Source organism: Xenopus laevis, chromosome 3S, assembly GCF_017654675.1.
Source record: "Xenopus laevis strain J_2021 chromosome 3S, Xenopus_laevis_v10.1, whole genome shotgun sequence".
Taxonomy (NCBI): domain Eukaryota; kingdom Metazoa; phylum Chordata; class Amphibia; order Anura; family Pipidae; genus Xenopus; species Xenopus laevis.
Genome location: NC_054376.1, coordinates 79,857,774 through 79,872,166, shown reverse-complemented (window position 1 = coordinate 79,872,166; position 14,393 = coordinate 79,857,774). Strand labels below are relative to the sequence as shown.

The following is a 14,393-nucleotide window of genomic DNA, read 5'->3' as shown; positions in this document are numbered from 1 at the left end:
AGCTGTTGCTCAGGAGATGTTTGTTCTTTGAACGCAGTATTTTAATATATGTCAATGAGATATTTATACTGACAAGATCAGTTTGAAGTTGGTAACTGTATTCTTTGTTCAGGTGATCGAAGACAATACAGTTCAACAGTATGATTCTATTCAAAAGCTTATGAATGAGAAGAGTTTCTTCAAACAAGCCATAAGTCAATCTGATCGCATGAAACTATTCCCACTACATCGCAGAAATTCAAGTAAACGAAAATCCAGACCCAAAATTTCTGCCTTACAAGAAGAAACAGAAGAGGAGGTTCAGGAAACAAGACTCTAATCGCTGAAAATACAGCTTAAAAGACATTTCATGTTCTCCGCGTAACCATTTGCAGTTGCCTAATACAGCCGTGTGGTTATGTAATTCAGTATTTTGAGTTCTAATCTGACCTTGCCCGAAGTGCAGTTGAATGAAAAATTTTCTCTGTAGGGTTCATCTGTTACTTGCTAATTCCAAAAGGTTTAGGAATAGTTATGTTTGTAACAGAAAACTGGAAGTACTGTTTAGAATCTAGACTTGAAACTAAAAAAAGAAAGAGAAATGTAGAGTTTCTCCTTTATTGCCCCTGACAGATAATATTGTAGAGGTATAGGCCATTATGTGGATTCGGTATCCTTTGTTCATTTGTATGTATGCACATGAGCAACACCTAGGGGGTCATTTACTAACAAATTTCAAATCAAAATTACTAATCAAATTTTTCCACAAATCTCAATAAATTTGTGGTTATCTATTTTTTTTAAAAAATGTTTGAAAAATGCAAAGTGTATTCATTTTAAAAACCTCGAAACTCACTAATGCAAAACTTCTCCAGGTAAAAGTTGCCTAGGTGCTATAGAAATCAATGGGAGCTGCGCTGGTCTTTTTGGACTGCACAAAATCAATTTAGGCATTTAGAGGTTTTCGTATTGTTTTCGCTAAGAATTGTCTGAAAAACTCACATTTTCAGATTTTTTAGAGCAGTATTCAACAAAATTTTCTGTTCGTACTTTTTTTATTCCGATTTTTTAAATAAATCTCACAACGTTTGTAATTTTAGAGTTTGTGAGTTTAGTCAGGAGAAAACCGCTAAAATCTGACCTTTGATAAATCAGCCCCCTAGTATTATGTTTGTTATAAAAGATGTGATTATAAACCTTCATAAACTATAACAATGCAGCCCAGTGGCAGAAGACTGCAAGGTACAGGATTTTATTTCAGAGGGAGAATGAGATTAGTTATAAATTGAAATCTTAATATTTTTATTCATCATGCTTAATGTTTTCTTTCCCTGGGGAATAAATATTGCTGTAATTATTTACTAGTTTGGCTCCTCCCCCCAAATGTATTCAAGCGGTAATAGGAGTTAGGTTGTTATGGTTTGTAATGATGGTAGAAATACCCATGCCACAATTTACTTTTAGGGGTATAAGATAACATAATAAAGTATTTGCCTTAGGGTTTCTACACAATTAACTATCATAACTAAATCACAGTGGTCACATATTATTAATTTAAAAGGTAAAGCACCTTGACAGATTTAGTTTAAAAATCACCATTCTCCTTTTCCGAAGGTTTAGGTTTGATGTGTTACTCTATAGCAGTGATCCCCAACCAGTAGCTCGTGAGCAACATGTTGCTCTCCAACCCCTTGGATGTGGCTCCCAGTGGCCTCAAAGCAGGTGCTTATTTTTGAATTCCAGGCTTGGAGGCAAGTTTTGGTTGTATAAAAACCAGGTGTACTGTCAAACAGAGCCTCAATGTAGGGTGACAATCCACATAGGGGCTACCAAATAGCCAATCCCAGCACTTATTTGGCACCCCAAGAACATTTTTCATGCTAGTGTTGCTCCCCAACTCCTTTTACTTCTGAATGTTGCTCACGGATTCAAAAGGTTGGGGATCCCTGCTCTATAGGGCTAAAATAGAGACCTGACTCTACTAAACTCATGATAGCTTACATTATATGTAATTTATGGTCCTTGGGATTTTCTGCATTTTAGCGTTATTATAACACCCAGGTGTGCCTTTACAGAAATCTACTTATTGTATCTCTCACTAGCGACCCACGACGACATATAGAAAGCTGCAACATTTTTCTTTCTAATTCTGTTAATGTGCATTCAGTATTTGCTATTAAAGTGTTTGGGCAAAATAGCATCACCAGCAGCAAACCAATTATGGCTGTAACACAATTGCACTTTTATAATACAATGAAGCTATTATTATATTCTATTTATTTTTAACTTTAAAGAAGGATTGTAAAATAAAAAAATAAAATGAAGGGTTGTTAACTTTTATGTGCAGAAATAATGCATAGTCTCCATATTAAAAGACTTCAGTCATTCTGCTGTCATAAAAGGCAACAAGTTTGCCCAGGAGCAGTAACCCATAGCAACCAATCAGCAGGTAGCACGTCTTTATAAGCACATATCGTATCGGTTGCTACGGGTTACTGCTCGGTGGCAGACTTAGTGCCTTTTATTACATATGGGGGTTAAAGGAGAAGGAAAGGTCTTTTAACTTGGGGGTGCCAAAAGTTAGGGCTGAGGCACCTATAAGGAGAAAACTGCATTAGCCCAGGATTCTTCCAGTGAGTACCACGGATTGATCAATTTTCTTCTGGCTTCTTCTTTTTTCTCTTGGGTGTGCATGCGCAGTAGTGCGAAAATCTGAACTTTAATGAAAAAGTTGGCTATTTCGTTCTACTGCACATGTCTGCCCTGGAAAATTTGAAGATAGAAGAAGTCAGAAGACGATTGCTCCTTGGTGCTTGCTGGAAGAATCCCCAGACCGAAGCAGTTTTCTCCTAATAGGAGCACTGGCCTGGGGTTTCAGGTAAGTACATGCAATCACTTGGGGTGCCTAACATTTGGCACCCCCAAGTTAAAAGACCCTTCTTTCTCCTTTAAACTGCATTGTTCTAGGACACCAACCAGAATTCCATTGATGTAAACAGGCAAATACTGTAGTTTGGAATAAAAGTATTAAAGCTTCAGTAACCCATACTTTTCAGATTAGTTTATTTTAAATTGCCATATTAGCAAAACGGTGGTGGGCAGTCAGTGACTGGCCAGATACTATTAATAGAATATATACAATTAGAATGAGTAGCAAGAACACATTGGTAAAGTACCAGTTGTACCAACTGGAGCGAAAAGGGTTGGTACAAACAATATGGCTGCTTCCGTGACCAGGAAGAATACTGAAAGCTTTTTTTGTAAAGTAAATATACCTTGGTGGTAGGGATACTGGCAAAAGACTACCTGACTATTGTAGCTACCTAATTTGCTAGATTACTTGGCCTGTACAATGACAATGCATTTACTATTGCAAGGAATTACCAAATCCTCTTTATTTGGACTGATCGGTACACATTGCCGTGGCTATATATCTGCAACTGAGCCATGACCAGCACAAAGCTTTGAGTTGTTTTACAGAAGTAAAATTCTAGATTTAAAAATCTAGATTTAGCCGTGACCGCAACCACACACTATATGGTGAATGTATGTATAGTTGGGACTTATACATAAAACACAAATCTGCCAATATTCATCTGTTTGATAGATTTGTGGGTATTTTCTCTAGAGTAACATATTTATTTAATTTTGTAAGTTTATTCATGTGATGTTGTATTTAAGTGATTCAATAATGCACTATTTGGAACAAAGTATTTGAATAAGCCAGAATTTTGCATATATATATATATAAAAATAGTCGTGATTTTTCTAATATATTTTTAATTATTTGAATAGAATTTAGTTTTGTGTCCTTTTTTTATAAATACTTTTTTTACTTGTTAACAGTGTCATAAGAATAAAAGAACACTCATGTGATTTTGTTCTTAGTGCTACTGCCAGTATACATTCTTGTGTCATGTCATGAAAATACAATTATGCTGAAACGTTTAGTCGGAACACTGCCTCCCATATACACTTCATGAAAGTGTTTTGGGAATTTTAAATCAATGTACTAAATCATTAAATAATTTTGTTACAATGCTTACTTTTTTGTATCACTGATTTTTTATTCTATTTGTGTTAATATTTAACTAATATTTAAAATTGGGAATATAGGATGTGACAGCATGGATAGAATTATTTTTTGCAACCCAAGGTAACAAAACCAAGGCTTCTAAATGCAGGTATTACATTGTATGCATTTTTACTATAGGAAACGGAAAAAAGCATTCAGAAATGTTTCCTCAAATAACCTTTTTCTGAGTTATTAAGCTTCTAGAGTAAAGTGCCTCTTTGCCCCTGACATTCAAAGTATAGCTTGGCATATTAATTAATATACTATATTTTAGCAGTACTTCACACTGGTAGTAAATTATAAAATTCCTTTTTGGCTCTTAAGCTAATATTTTTGAGGTTATATCTTGACAATTGATTTAAAAGTAGAAGTATGCAGAGCAGCAACATACATATGAAGCCCTATATATAGGGGGTTATTTTTTTAAAACTCAATTTTTCCCATAATTTAATAATTAAAATTGAACCTAACTCCCAACCATGAATTGTCTGTGTGTGTCTGAACAAAATTGTGTGACAATTTAAATCGCAAAATTTTCAGCATAAAGCCCCTCCTATTTAAAACCTACCCAGGGGAATACCTCCAATTAATCTGAAATCTTTATACATTTAAAGCTGCGACAATATGTATATATATTTTTTTAATATATATATATATATATATATATATATTATATATATATATATATATATATATATATATATATATATACTGTATTTGTGAGCTTTAATTAACAACAGGGTGGGTGGGTGGGATTCCGAAGACGATCCTCTCTCTTCAGCCACCGGCGACCAATGTGGACCAATCCGCAAATCTGTTTTATATCAGAGAATAGGATTGAAATGTTAACCAATAAGAATGCAGTTAACCAAATCTATAGGAAAAAACATTTTAAAACCATATTGAAGCTGACACACCATGCCTGGGAGAGCCGAAAACTCTTCTGGCCCATTCTATTGGCCATCTATTTTATTATGCTTATTTGTAGCAGCAGAGGCAATATACAGAGCTTCATTCAGTGCAATACAATGGTTTTAGTACTTGTGATAACACGGGAACACACTGTACTATCATACACATACTTTATAGATATGTTATAAAACATACTGTGCTATCATACATATACTTGTTGCTGCCAGTAAGTGTTTTTGCAGTTACTAGACAGACATGGACATAATCCAGGGCTCCCCAACCTTTTTTTTTTCAACCTGTGAGCCACACTCAAATATAAAAACTGTTGGCGAGCCACACAAGCAGGAAAACATTCTGTGATACACAAGAAGCCCCATATGGACTGCTAGCTTGGAGGAGGCTCTGTTGGAGTAAACCTGTGTCTTTATGCCTCCAAAACTTGAATTTAATTTTATATATATATACAGCCCTATCTATAAACTCACTTTTATAAATATGCACATACTTGTTGATCTTGAGATCCCAATAGCCTTTATTAATAGGCAATTGAATCGTCCATGGCAATACCACCCATCATCATATTAATGTCAACATGAAGACCCAGTTTTCTAGGGAATGATACTTTTCTTTCAGAACTGAAATTTCCATGGCAGGCTTACCAATAGAGTTAGTCTTTCCAGAAATAAAAATAGTGTCTTCCCTAGTAAATGAGGCCCTAGGAATGAATAAAGTCTTGGAACCCCCAGGCTAAGGGAAGGCAGGGCACATAGGCACTTGTGCACAGAGCTGATGTTCATAGTATATGATATGCATGCATGTGACCTTTAAAAGAACAAACTAGTTAAAGAACCTGGAATATTAGCCTAGAAAAAGGCAAGGCAAAACCATACTAACAGTGATGAAGGGAAAAATAAAAGTAAATCACTATATATATCTACAATATAAAACATTGTTTTGCAGCTGTGCGTCATTTCTGTGGATTCAGCATGAGCCACTGATTTGGTGCCACTTTGCCCATCCTGCTCTTGGCTATAACCAGCTTTAAAGCACATAGCTCAACAGGTATATTAAATATAGTTTGTTTCAAATGTCCTAATCAACCAAACCTAGAGTGATACAATGTGAGACGAAAGGTAGTTTCCATATGGCAGTCTTAGATTATCACGTAATGCGAGACTGTCATGCCTTTTTAAATCAAAATAAATACTTAGGATATAGATGTAAATGCCAAGCAAGTTACTCAATAAACGTATTATGTGCAGCTGGACTATTCATTAACAGAGCATGAAGGTTATATCTTACACAATCAAAATTTTACGTACAGTGCTTTGATGGAAGCAGTCATTTACATCACATTTACGTGCCTGATGCGCTGCAGCTCAATAGTGCTGTGACCTTAATTATTTGACTTTCTCAGTTATAGGGTTTTTTTTTGCTTGCAGCATTGTAAGAAATAATGTCATTAACAGTAAATGGAAAGAATTAGAAAGTACTAAGGTCTTGGTAGGACAGAAGTGCAGACAGTTTCATATACAAAAAAGGAAAGGTTGTGGGCACAGTTCCATATACAAACAGGCTAGAGCCACTACTACGTCTTTTTTTCTCCTTGTGTATTCCCACTCCCATATCATCAAACATGCCACAATGTTCTCATTTATTCAGTAACACAAGCTTTAATAGTGCCAGCTCATTATTTGTTTCACAAGAGATCCATACTCTGGCTTGGTTTTCTCTTACTTAGCTCACCTTGATCTCAGATCTACACAGGCTTCTATTGTGCAAACCATGAGGTCCTCAAACACAGGGAATCACTAATCATTCCAATGGATTTAAGAGCATTTTGTTATATATCTTATACAGACATAGTTTTGCATAAAACACATATTTAGAATCTCAGCTATGATAAGTTTCTTTTCAGTTTTTAATACAAACATTGCCAAGGGTGGCAGAAAAAACAAGGTATCATTTTTCAGAATGTTAATCCCTTTCACTAACACAGTATTAGACATTGTTCAGTCATGTCATAAATAAACATAATCTGATGGCTGTCTTCTTACATTCAATGGTTAAAGCAAGGTTGGGAAGTCATCCTGCTCCTTTTTAGCAGTGAGTTCTGTAATGTACAGTATGTCTATGTAACTGCTTCCAGCAGACTAGCGCTGACAGGCAGTGAGTAAACTGCTTGTAATCACTTGTTGCCTAGCAGTCTTTCAAGCAGTATGTCATTACATCCAGTAGTCTATTTGCCCCACAAATAATGTTTCATTGCCTACAATAGTCATTTCAGCATACAATCAGTGAGATTTCCATCTAGATTCCAAAAACAGCATGTAATTGTCTCTAGCAATCTAATTCTTCCACAAGCAGTATACAGTGTCATAACTAGTCCCATCAGGTTCAACCCTCACAAATGCATATACTGCACATGTACAGCTAACTGTAGATTTAAAGGAATTGTTCACCTTTCAGCATAGATGCGTCAATAAAAACTACATTTATCACACTTTTGAAGACTCTCCAGAGTTTCTTATGTTATATGATACTGCTGTGGAGATGGCTACTCCATGCGTCTGTTGAAGAGTCTGACTATTCAAGTCATTTGGTGGATTACTGAGGAATAAAATCCAGTCTTTATAGTACTACAGAACGCCATTCCAGTGATCCCAACCACACTAACTGTAATGTCTCAAGAAGGACAGCAAATTGATACCCATAGAACCACGAATACTTTGGCTTACTCGGAAGCTGAAATTGCTGATGTCATTGCACAAGCAAACACTACTTTGTCCTTTTTTGGATGTGCGTCAATAAAAACTACATTTATCACACTTTTGAAGACTCTCCAGAGCTCCTTAGTAATTGCCTGAATTTAAAGAATTGAGCACAGATTGCAATTGCAATCATTTTAACACACTGCCTGCAGCTCCATCAGGTACAATGTCACCCCATAGCCACTAAAGAATAAGAAAAACTGCTGCATTGTGGATATATACATGGTAAAATTGCACTTTGCACTTGTTTTTCATCAATATGAACCCTACTGTGTCTGCCCCGTGGTGCAGTGAAAGAGCCATCTAAGCCATGGCTAGCTGCATGTCTGTTACAGCATACTGGGTAGGATGTAGGGTACAGGGTGGAAAAACTTGGAACTTACCTACAACTGTAGGCATGCATTCATTTCAGATATGCCTTGCTTCCACATGTGTTTCAGCTAATGAATAACCTGCAAGTAAGTTGTGTGCAAGGGAACACCCTTTATTAAAGGAACAGCAACACCAAAAAATTACAGTTGTTTAAAGTAACAAAAACATAATGTACTGTTGATCTTCACTAGTAAAACTGGTACATTTGTTTCAGAAACTCTACAATAGTTTATATAAACAAGCTGCTGTGTAGCAATGGGTACAGCAATTCAAAGTGGAAAAAGGAGAAAAGGCACAGGATACACAGCTGATAACAGAAAAGCTCTATAGTATACAATGGGATTCTTCAGAACTTATCTGTTATCTATTGTGTATCCGGTGCTTGAATGGGTGCCCCCATGACTACATAGACACTTGTTTATATAAGATAGCAGATTAGTAGTCAGCACAACTGTAATTCTCTTCTTTGGCTGGGTGCACGTCCTCCAATGGCCACCTCCCACTGGCAATACTGGCGAAGAAATTAGTACAGCACCCACTGTTTAGAATAAAACGGCCTTTATTGGACCAAGGGCATTACAGCAACGTTTCAGACCAACTGGTCTTTTATCAAGCTTGATAAAAGACCAGTTGGTCTAAAACCTTGCTGTAATGCCCTTGGTCCAATAAAGGCCGTTTTATTCTAAACAGTGGGTGCTGTACTAATTTCTTCACTTGTTTATATAAGCCCTAGTAGTGTTTCTGAAGCAAACACACCAGTTTTACCAGTGCAGGGAAACAGTACAATATATTGAAATTTCTTTAAGACACTTTCAGTTTTTAGTGTTACTGTTCCTTTCATTTATTAATTGATAAACTATTTTCCAATCTTAGCCTAACAATAAAGTTGCTTAAAGACAAGTAATGAAGGGGATCATCAAAACACAGAGTTTAAAATTAATTCTAAAACTAAGGTATAAAGCATGCCTCTCAACTGTCCTTTGGGACTGAAGGAATAGTTCATTGTAAACATAAAAACTGGGTAAATAGATAGGCTGTGCAAAATAAAAAAAATGTTTTAATATAGTTACTTAGCCAAAAATGTAATGTATAAAGGCTGGAGTGACTGGATGTCTAACATAATGGCCAGAACCCAACTTCATGCTTTTCAGCTCTCTTGGTTTCCACTGATTGGTAACCAGGCAGTAACCAATCAGTGACTTGAGGGGGGGGGGGCAATATGAGTCATATCTGTTGCTTTTGAATCTGAGCTGCATGCTAAGAATCAATTGCAATCTCACTGAACAGTTATGTCCCATGTGCCCCCCTTAAAGGGCAACTAAAGTCTAAAATAGAATAATGTTAGAAATGCTGTATTATGTATACTAAATATAAACATGAACTTACTGCACCAGCAGCCTAATAAGACAAATGATTTATGCTTTCAAAGTTGGTGCAGGGGGCTGTCATCTTGTAACTTTGTTAGACATTTCTGCAATATCAAGACTCGCACATGCTCAGTGTGGTATGGGCTTCAGTTGGGAGGTTAAGCTTAGGGATCGTCATAAATTATCAAAACAGCACAAGTCAAATAATATCTGCCATAGAAGCCAATACAGCAAGACTGATTAATAATCATAATATAGAGACTGCACTGCGTTTCTGGATACAAATCTCTACAGGGAATCCAACAATGCTGCTCGAGTTCTGGGAAGTAAGGTGGGGGGCAACCCCTGCCATTTGAAAGTATGGTCGTTTACCTGCACAGCAGTTGGGGACCATCTGACAATTCCTATCCACAGCAGTAAAAGAAGGGGGAATTGCACTGCATACAGTCAGGTTTATGATAAAAACTGTAGACATCTTTTAATTAAAGTATATTGGAGATAGATTTCTTTTTCATTAAAGAAAGTAAAAATGGGACTTTATATGTTTGCCTTTACATGCCCTTTAAAGTCACTGATTAACTCAGAGTTAGAGTGCTGAAAAGCAGGAAGTTGGGATCTGTTCTGTTCTGTAAGACTTCTGGTCACTCCAGCCTTTATACATTACATTTTTACCCAACTAACTATGTTAGAAACAATTTTTATTTTGCACAGCCTATTTAACTATTTTTTATTTTCACACTGATCTATTCTTTTAAGGGCTTGCCCCCTGGTCCTGGATTAGCTGCCCCAGCGATTACTTGCAGAACTTGGGACCTGCCCCCCAATTTTTAAAAAAATAAGGCCAATTGAAAAGTTGCTAAGAATTAGCCATTCTGTAAACATACTAAAATACCTCAATACATCAGCCCTGGGTGAACAGTAAGCAGAGAGGCAGCATATAAACAATGTGATATTTGCTAGAACAAACACAAAGCATGCTAGGGTAATTTTGTTTATTGCATGAGGAGTTATTTTGCTACAAAATAAAAGATGCAACACAAGATTGGTACTACACAAGAAGCTAAAACAATTTTAGGCATGTCAAAGGAACAGTGAACATACTGTATATGGCTTGAACATACTGCATTGATTATGCTTTTATGGGCCTAGTTAGTTGTATTATTGTCACTGATCTTTAACTGCTTTAAGTACAGCAATGTAATGTAAAAGAAATACTTTTATGTAGGTGAATCTAGATTGAATGTGAAATAATACTGTACCTTCTACAAGGGAATACTTTACACATGTTTTTGACATTTTCATATATATTTCTTCTTTAGTGAAACCACTGAAATTAGTTACTAGTTTGGCAAAAAAAAAAATCTTAAGATTTAAAGTAGTAAAAGGCTTCTGTAATACAGAATTTTGTATATATACAACTGTAACATCAATATTTAATAAACAATATTTACACAAAGAATTTTTGGACCCATATACATAATACATTATAGGGAAATGCCTTGTTTCTTATTTACATGAATAATTCTATTCTTTGTACATTTCAGCCCTGTGCTGCCAGAAAGGCCTGTCATTTCTGCAAACAGTATTAACAGTATGCTCAAGGCCTTTCTTGCAACTAAACGGCTGATTATCCAAACAGTACAAATAAGACTTATTATTTGTTTGCATTATTAATCTCTATATTTTTGTGCAAGTTCCAAAACACATTGTGTGAGACATTATTGATCATTTTGCCTTGCATTGCTGCTGCTGCTTCTGTTGGCTGGAACACAAGCGGTAACTTTGTTTCGAGGTACAGGGAGCGAGGACTTGACTTTCCCAGGCTCCACTTTTGGTTTCTGAAAGCTAGATTCTGAAATCTTTCTGCTGCTAAGAGGACAGGCCGCATCCTGAGAAACAATAACATTTGGGGTTTACAATTTTATATAATGTGTGAGACACAAAAGTTATACATTAAATCTACAAAATTCAAGATTATAGAACTCCCAACCCTACATTTGCAAAAAAAAAAACCAATAAGGGGAAACATTTTTACATAGGCAAGACAGCTGGAATGGCTCAAACCATGGTTAACATGGTATATATACAAATAATTGGGGGTGCCGCCTTCAGCTAGAAGGTCTGCGCTTGTTATATTCTTTTACAATAAGCTCAACCCATCAACTTTTTGAAAAACTAACACTATAGGACTCAGTAATAAATAGTAATTAAAGGAACCCATCACTGGACTGAAGATGGAGTCCAGCAATAAAGCTGTGAACCTCTGCATTATTCTCTTTGATTCAGGGACACAGTAAAGTTCTGACAAAGGTCAGTGATGTGATATGGGAGAGGGCTAGTCCAATACAATGGAATGATTGCTAAAAATGAATGCATGTTAAATAATTATTAGAGAAGCTTAAGTTCTCCTTTAAGCTGTGCTGCAAGCACAAGGCTTTGTTGGAGACCATAAACCATGACATTCATCGTCTGAAATCCTCTTTATATATGTTTAGTTTGTGATAGCAGCCTCGCATGGCCTGTGGCAGCTGCACGACTGGAGAAAAACACATCAAACTTTGGCAAAATAAATATGATTTTACCTACTATAATCACTTTTTCGCCTATTTATATAGCTCACTTTGAAGAGGCCTGGGTGAAAAAGACCTTAATGATATGGGTGTCAGATTAGAGAATTACAAGTGGACAGAACTTTTGCAAGGCTGTAATAACTTTACAGCAGAAAATAGAAATGAATGCTGAAAGACATTAGTAATGTTTCCCCATGTCCAGCACCAACAGAAACCCAGTATCTTCAAATATTTTCTTATATGGTTTTAACTGTACTAGAGCAGGCAAACTGGCTGGTTACTACAGCTGAAGAAGGGACTAGGACAATTATTAATACAGTAAATTCAAGACCAGGACACATTATTACAGTCATTTCATGATTTTTTACTTACTCTTTTTTGTTTTTGGAAACACTGCTCAGTAACAGTTGCTGGTTTCTGGACAGTTGTAGGACTTTTAAATCTGACTAAGCAATTATCCAATTCCGTAATCTACAAAGAAAAAAATAATGAAGACAGGAGATTTAATAGATTCACACCGCTGAACAAGTTGCTGGCTAGAAACGCTAAAGCACTGCACATAGTGATGAGCAGACAAGACCTCAGCATTGCAGGCATGTGTGCCATATTAAATATTCCATCTGCTCCAAATTTCACAGCACAGCAGTGTGTAGATTTTACATGTTTTTCATGTTGTGCAGTCTGGCCCAGTACAAACCCAAGTGGGCTTCTAATAGAACCAAGCTAAAACTGGCATCCATGAAAGGCTTACCAGGACTCCAAACAGTGGGGCATTTAGGGCTGCACTGAATTAACAGTTTCTTTTAGACTTAGCTGTTGTACATTATATATTACAATTTATTTTACTAACCCACTCCTCATTCACTCATTTTAACTGAATCATTTACAAAAAACAGCCTTCATGTAAACTGAACAAAACAACAAATCTTAAGATATGTTAGAGAAAAGTATATGATACAAAGCATTACCTTGCTGATGTCTGGTTCTAACTTACTGGAACACATTGTCCTCAGTTCTTTTACTAGATCAACCTCATCATCTGAGCCATCTAAAAATCTCCATATAAAGCATTGTGGGATGGTTCTCTTCCTGAGGCCTGGGTAATATATGTAAGTAATAAATGATTCACTTTTAAATTTCTACCTTTTTTAAAACAAAGAAAAAAAAAAACTAGTGCAGAAAATGTATATCCCACTTAATTGCTATTGGTCAACGGAATATCTCGTCGGGATCTCAGAAATGGAAATCGATGGAAAAAAGGTTCTCATTAGGAATGAGCTAATCAATAATTCAAGTCCACTTGAAATAAAAAAAAAACACAGTTGCCTCTCATTAGACTGGGCACCTTGATCTAAATGTGTAAATGGACACCTATCAAAAACGACATTTGTTTGCACGGTTAATCCATCACATGGAGGAAAGTCATTGGAAAATTACTGAATACACCAGCAGTGGTTCTGGTGAATATGAACAGTGTTATTAGACTTATTGAAGCGGAAACGACTATTTATTGCACAAGACATTTTCTAATAAGTATAACAAACACACTTTCTCTTGGCCAGTGACACAATGCTCAATGGCTTCACGTCATTCTTGGGCAGATCCACTGTTGAAAAATGAATCATTAGAAGAAGGGCTTTGGTTAAAGTGGGTATAGAATATAATGGTGCTTTATTAGTGCACTGTTGGAAGAGTCACACACTGGCAAAAGAATAAACACTTACAGAACAGGATTTGAACTTTGTCCAAATGATGAAATCGGAAATGAGGAAATCAGCTTTAGCATATTAGCAAAAGTACATGTTCATCAAATTAACTATGGCAATAGCAGGTAAGAGTTTATACAGTTTAAAACACATACTTAAAAGAGAAACACCCAGTGCTGATGCTCAGATAGCCCATAAAAGAAACAAGTCCTAAGTAGACTGAGACAAAGGGTGCTCACAATCCAAGAATATTATGGGAAAATATTTAAGATATCATTATTTTGAAGCAACCACTACTCTTTTTACCTTTAGTGAGAAAGGATTAGCTGCTTTTTCTTAAAATGTATACAAAATATTTTACAATTCAAATCTAGTTATGAAATACACCAGTTCAGACAGTTGTATACTTTATAGCTTTCAGAACTTACTTTGCCTGTAAAACTTAAGACATCCTGCATGATTTCTGCATGATTGGCAGAGAATGGGCCCACCAGGCAGAAAAGCATACAAGGGGCCACACTATTGTTCAAAAGAGAAGTGAAATTCAGCTGCAGCTGGCATGCTGCCATAGAATAGCTAACAAAAGGTAACTAACAAATATCCAACAGTTCTATTCCATCCATAAACTGAAATGCAAACCA

The 14,393-nt window shown here is 36.1% G+C and overlaps 1 protein-coding gene and 1 pseudogene across 3 annotated transcripts in view; one reads left to right on the top strand and one right to left on the bottom strand.

Annotated features, from left to right (window-relative positions):
* The window catches only part of cftr.S (cystic fibrosis transmembrane conductance regulator S homeolog), a 67,760-nt gene extending 66,075 nt beyond the window's left edge, over positions 1-1,685 (top strand). For all 3 annotated transcript variants that reach the window (XM_041588536.1, XM_018254595.2, XM_041588537.1), the window contains one exon: positions 113-1,685. In XM_041588536.1, coding sequence (XP_041444470.1) covers positions 113-319 — 207 coding nt within the window. In that variant the 3' untranslated portion in view covers positions 320-1,685. The remainder of the gene's footprint in view (positions 1-112) is intronic.
* Positions 1,686-10,454: 8,769 nt separating this feature from the next.
* LOC108712360 overlaps positions 10,455-14,393 on the bottom strand; it is a 50,203-nt pseudogene continuing 46,264 nt past the window's right edge.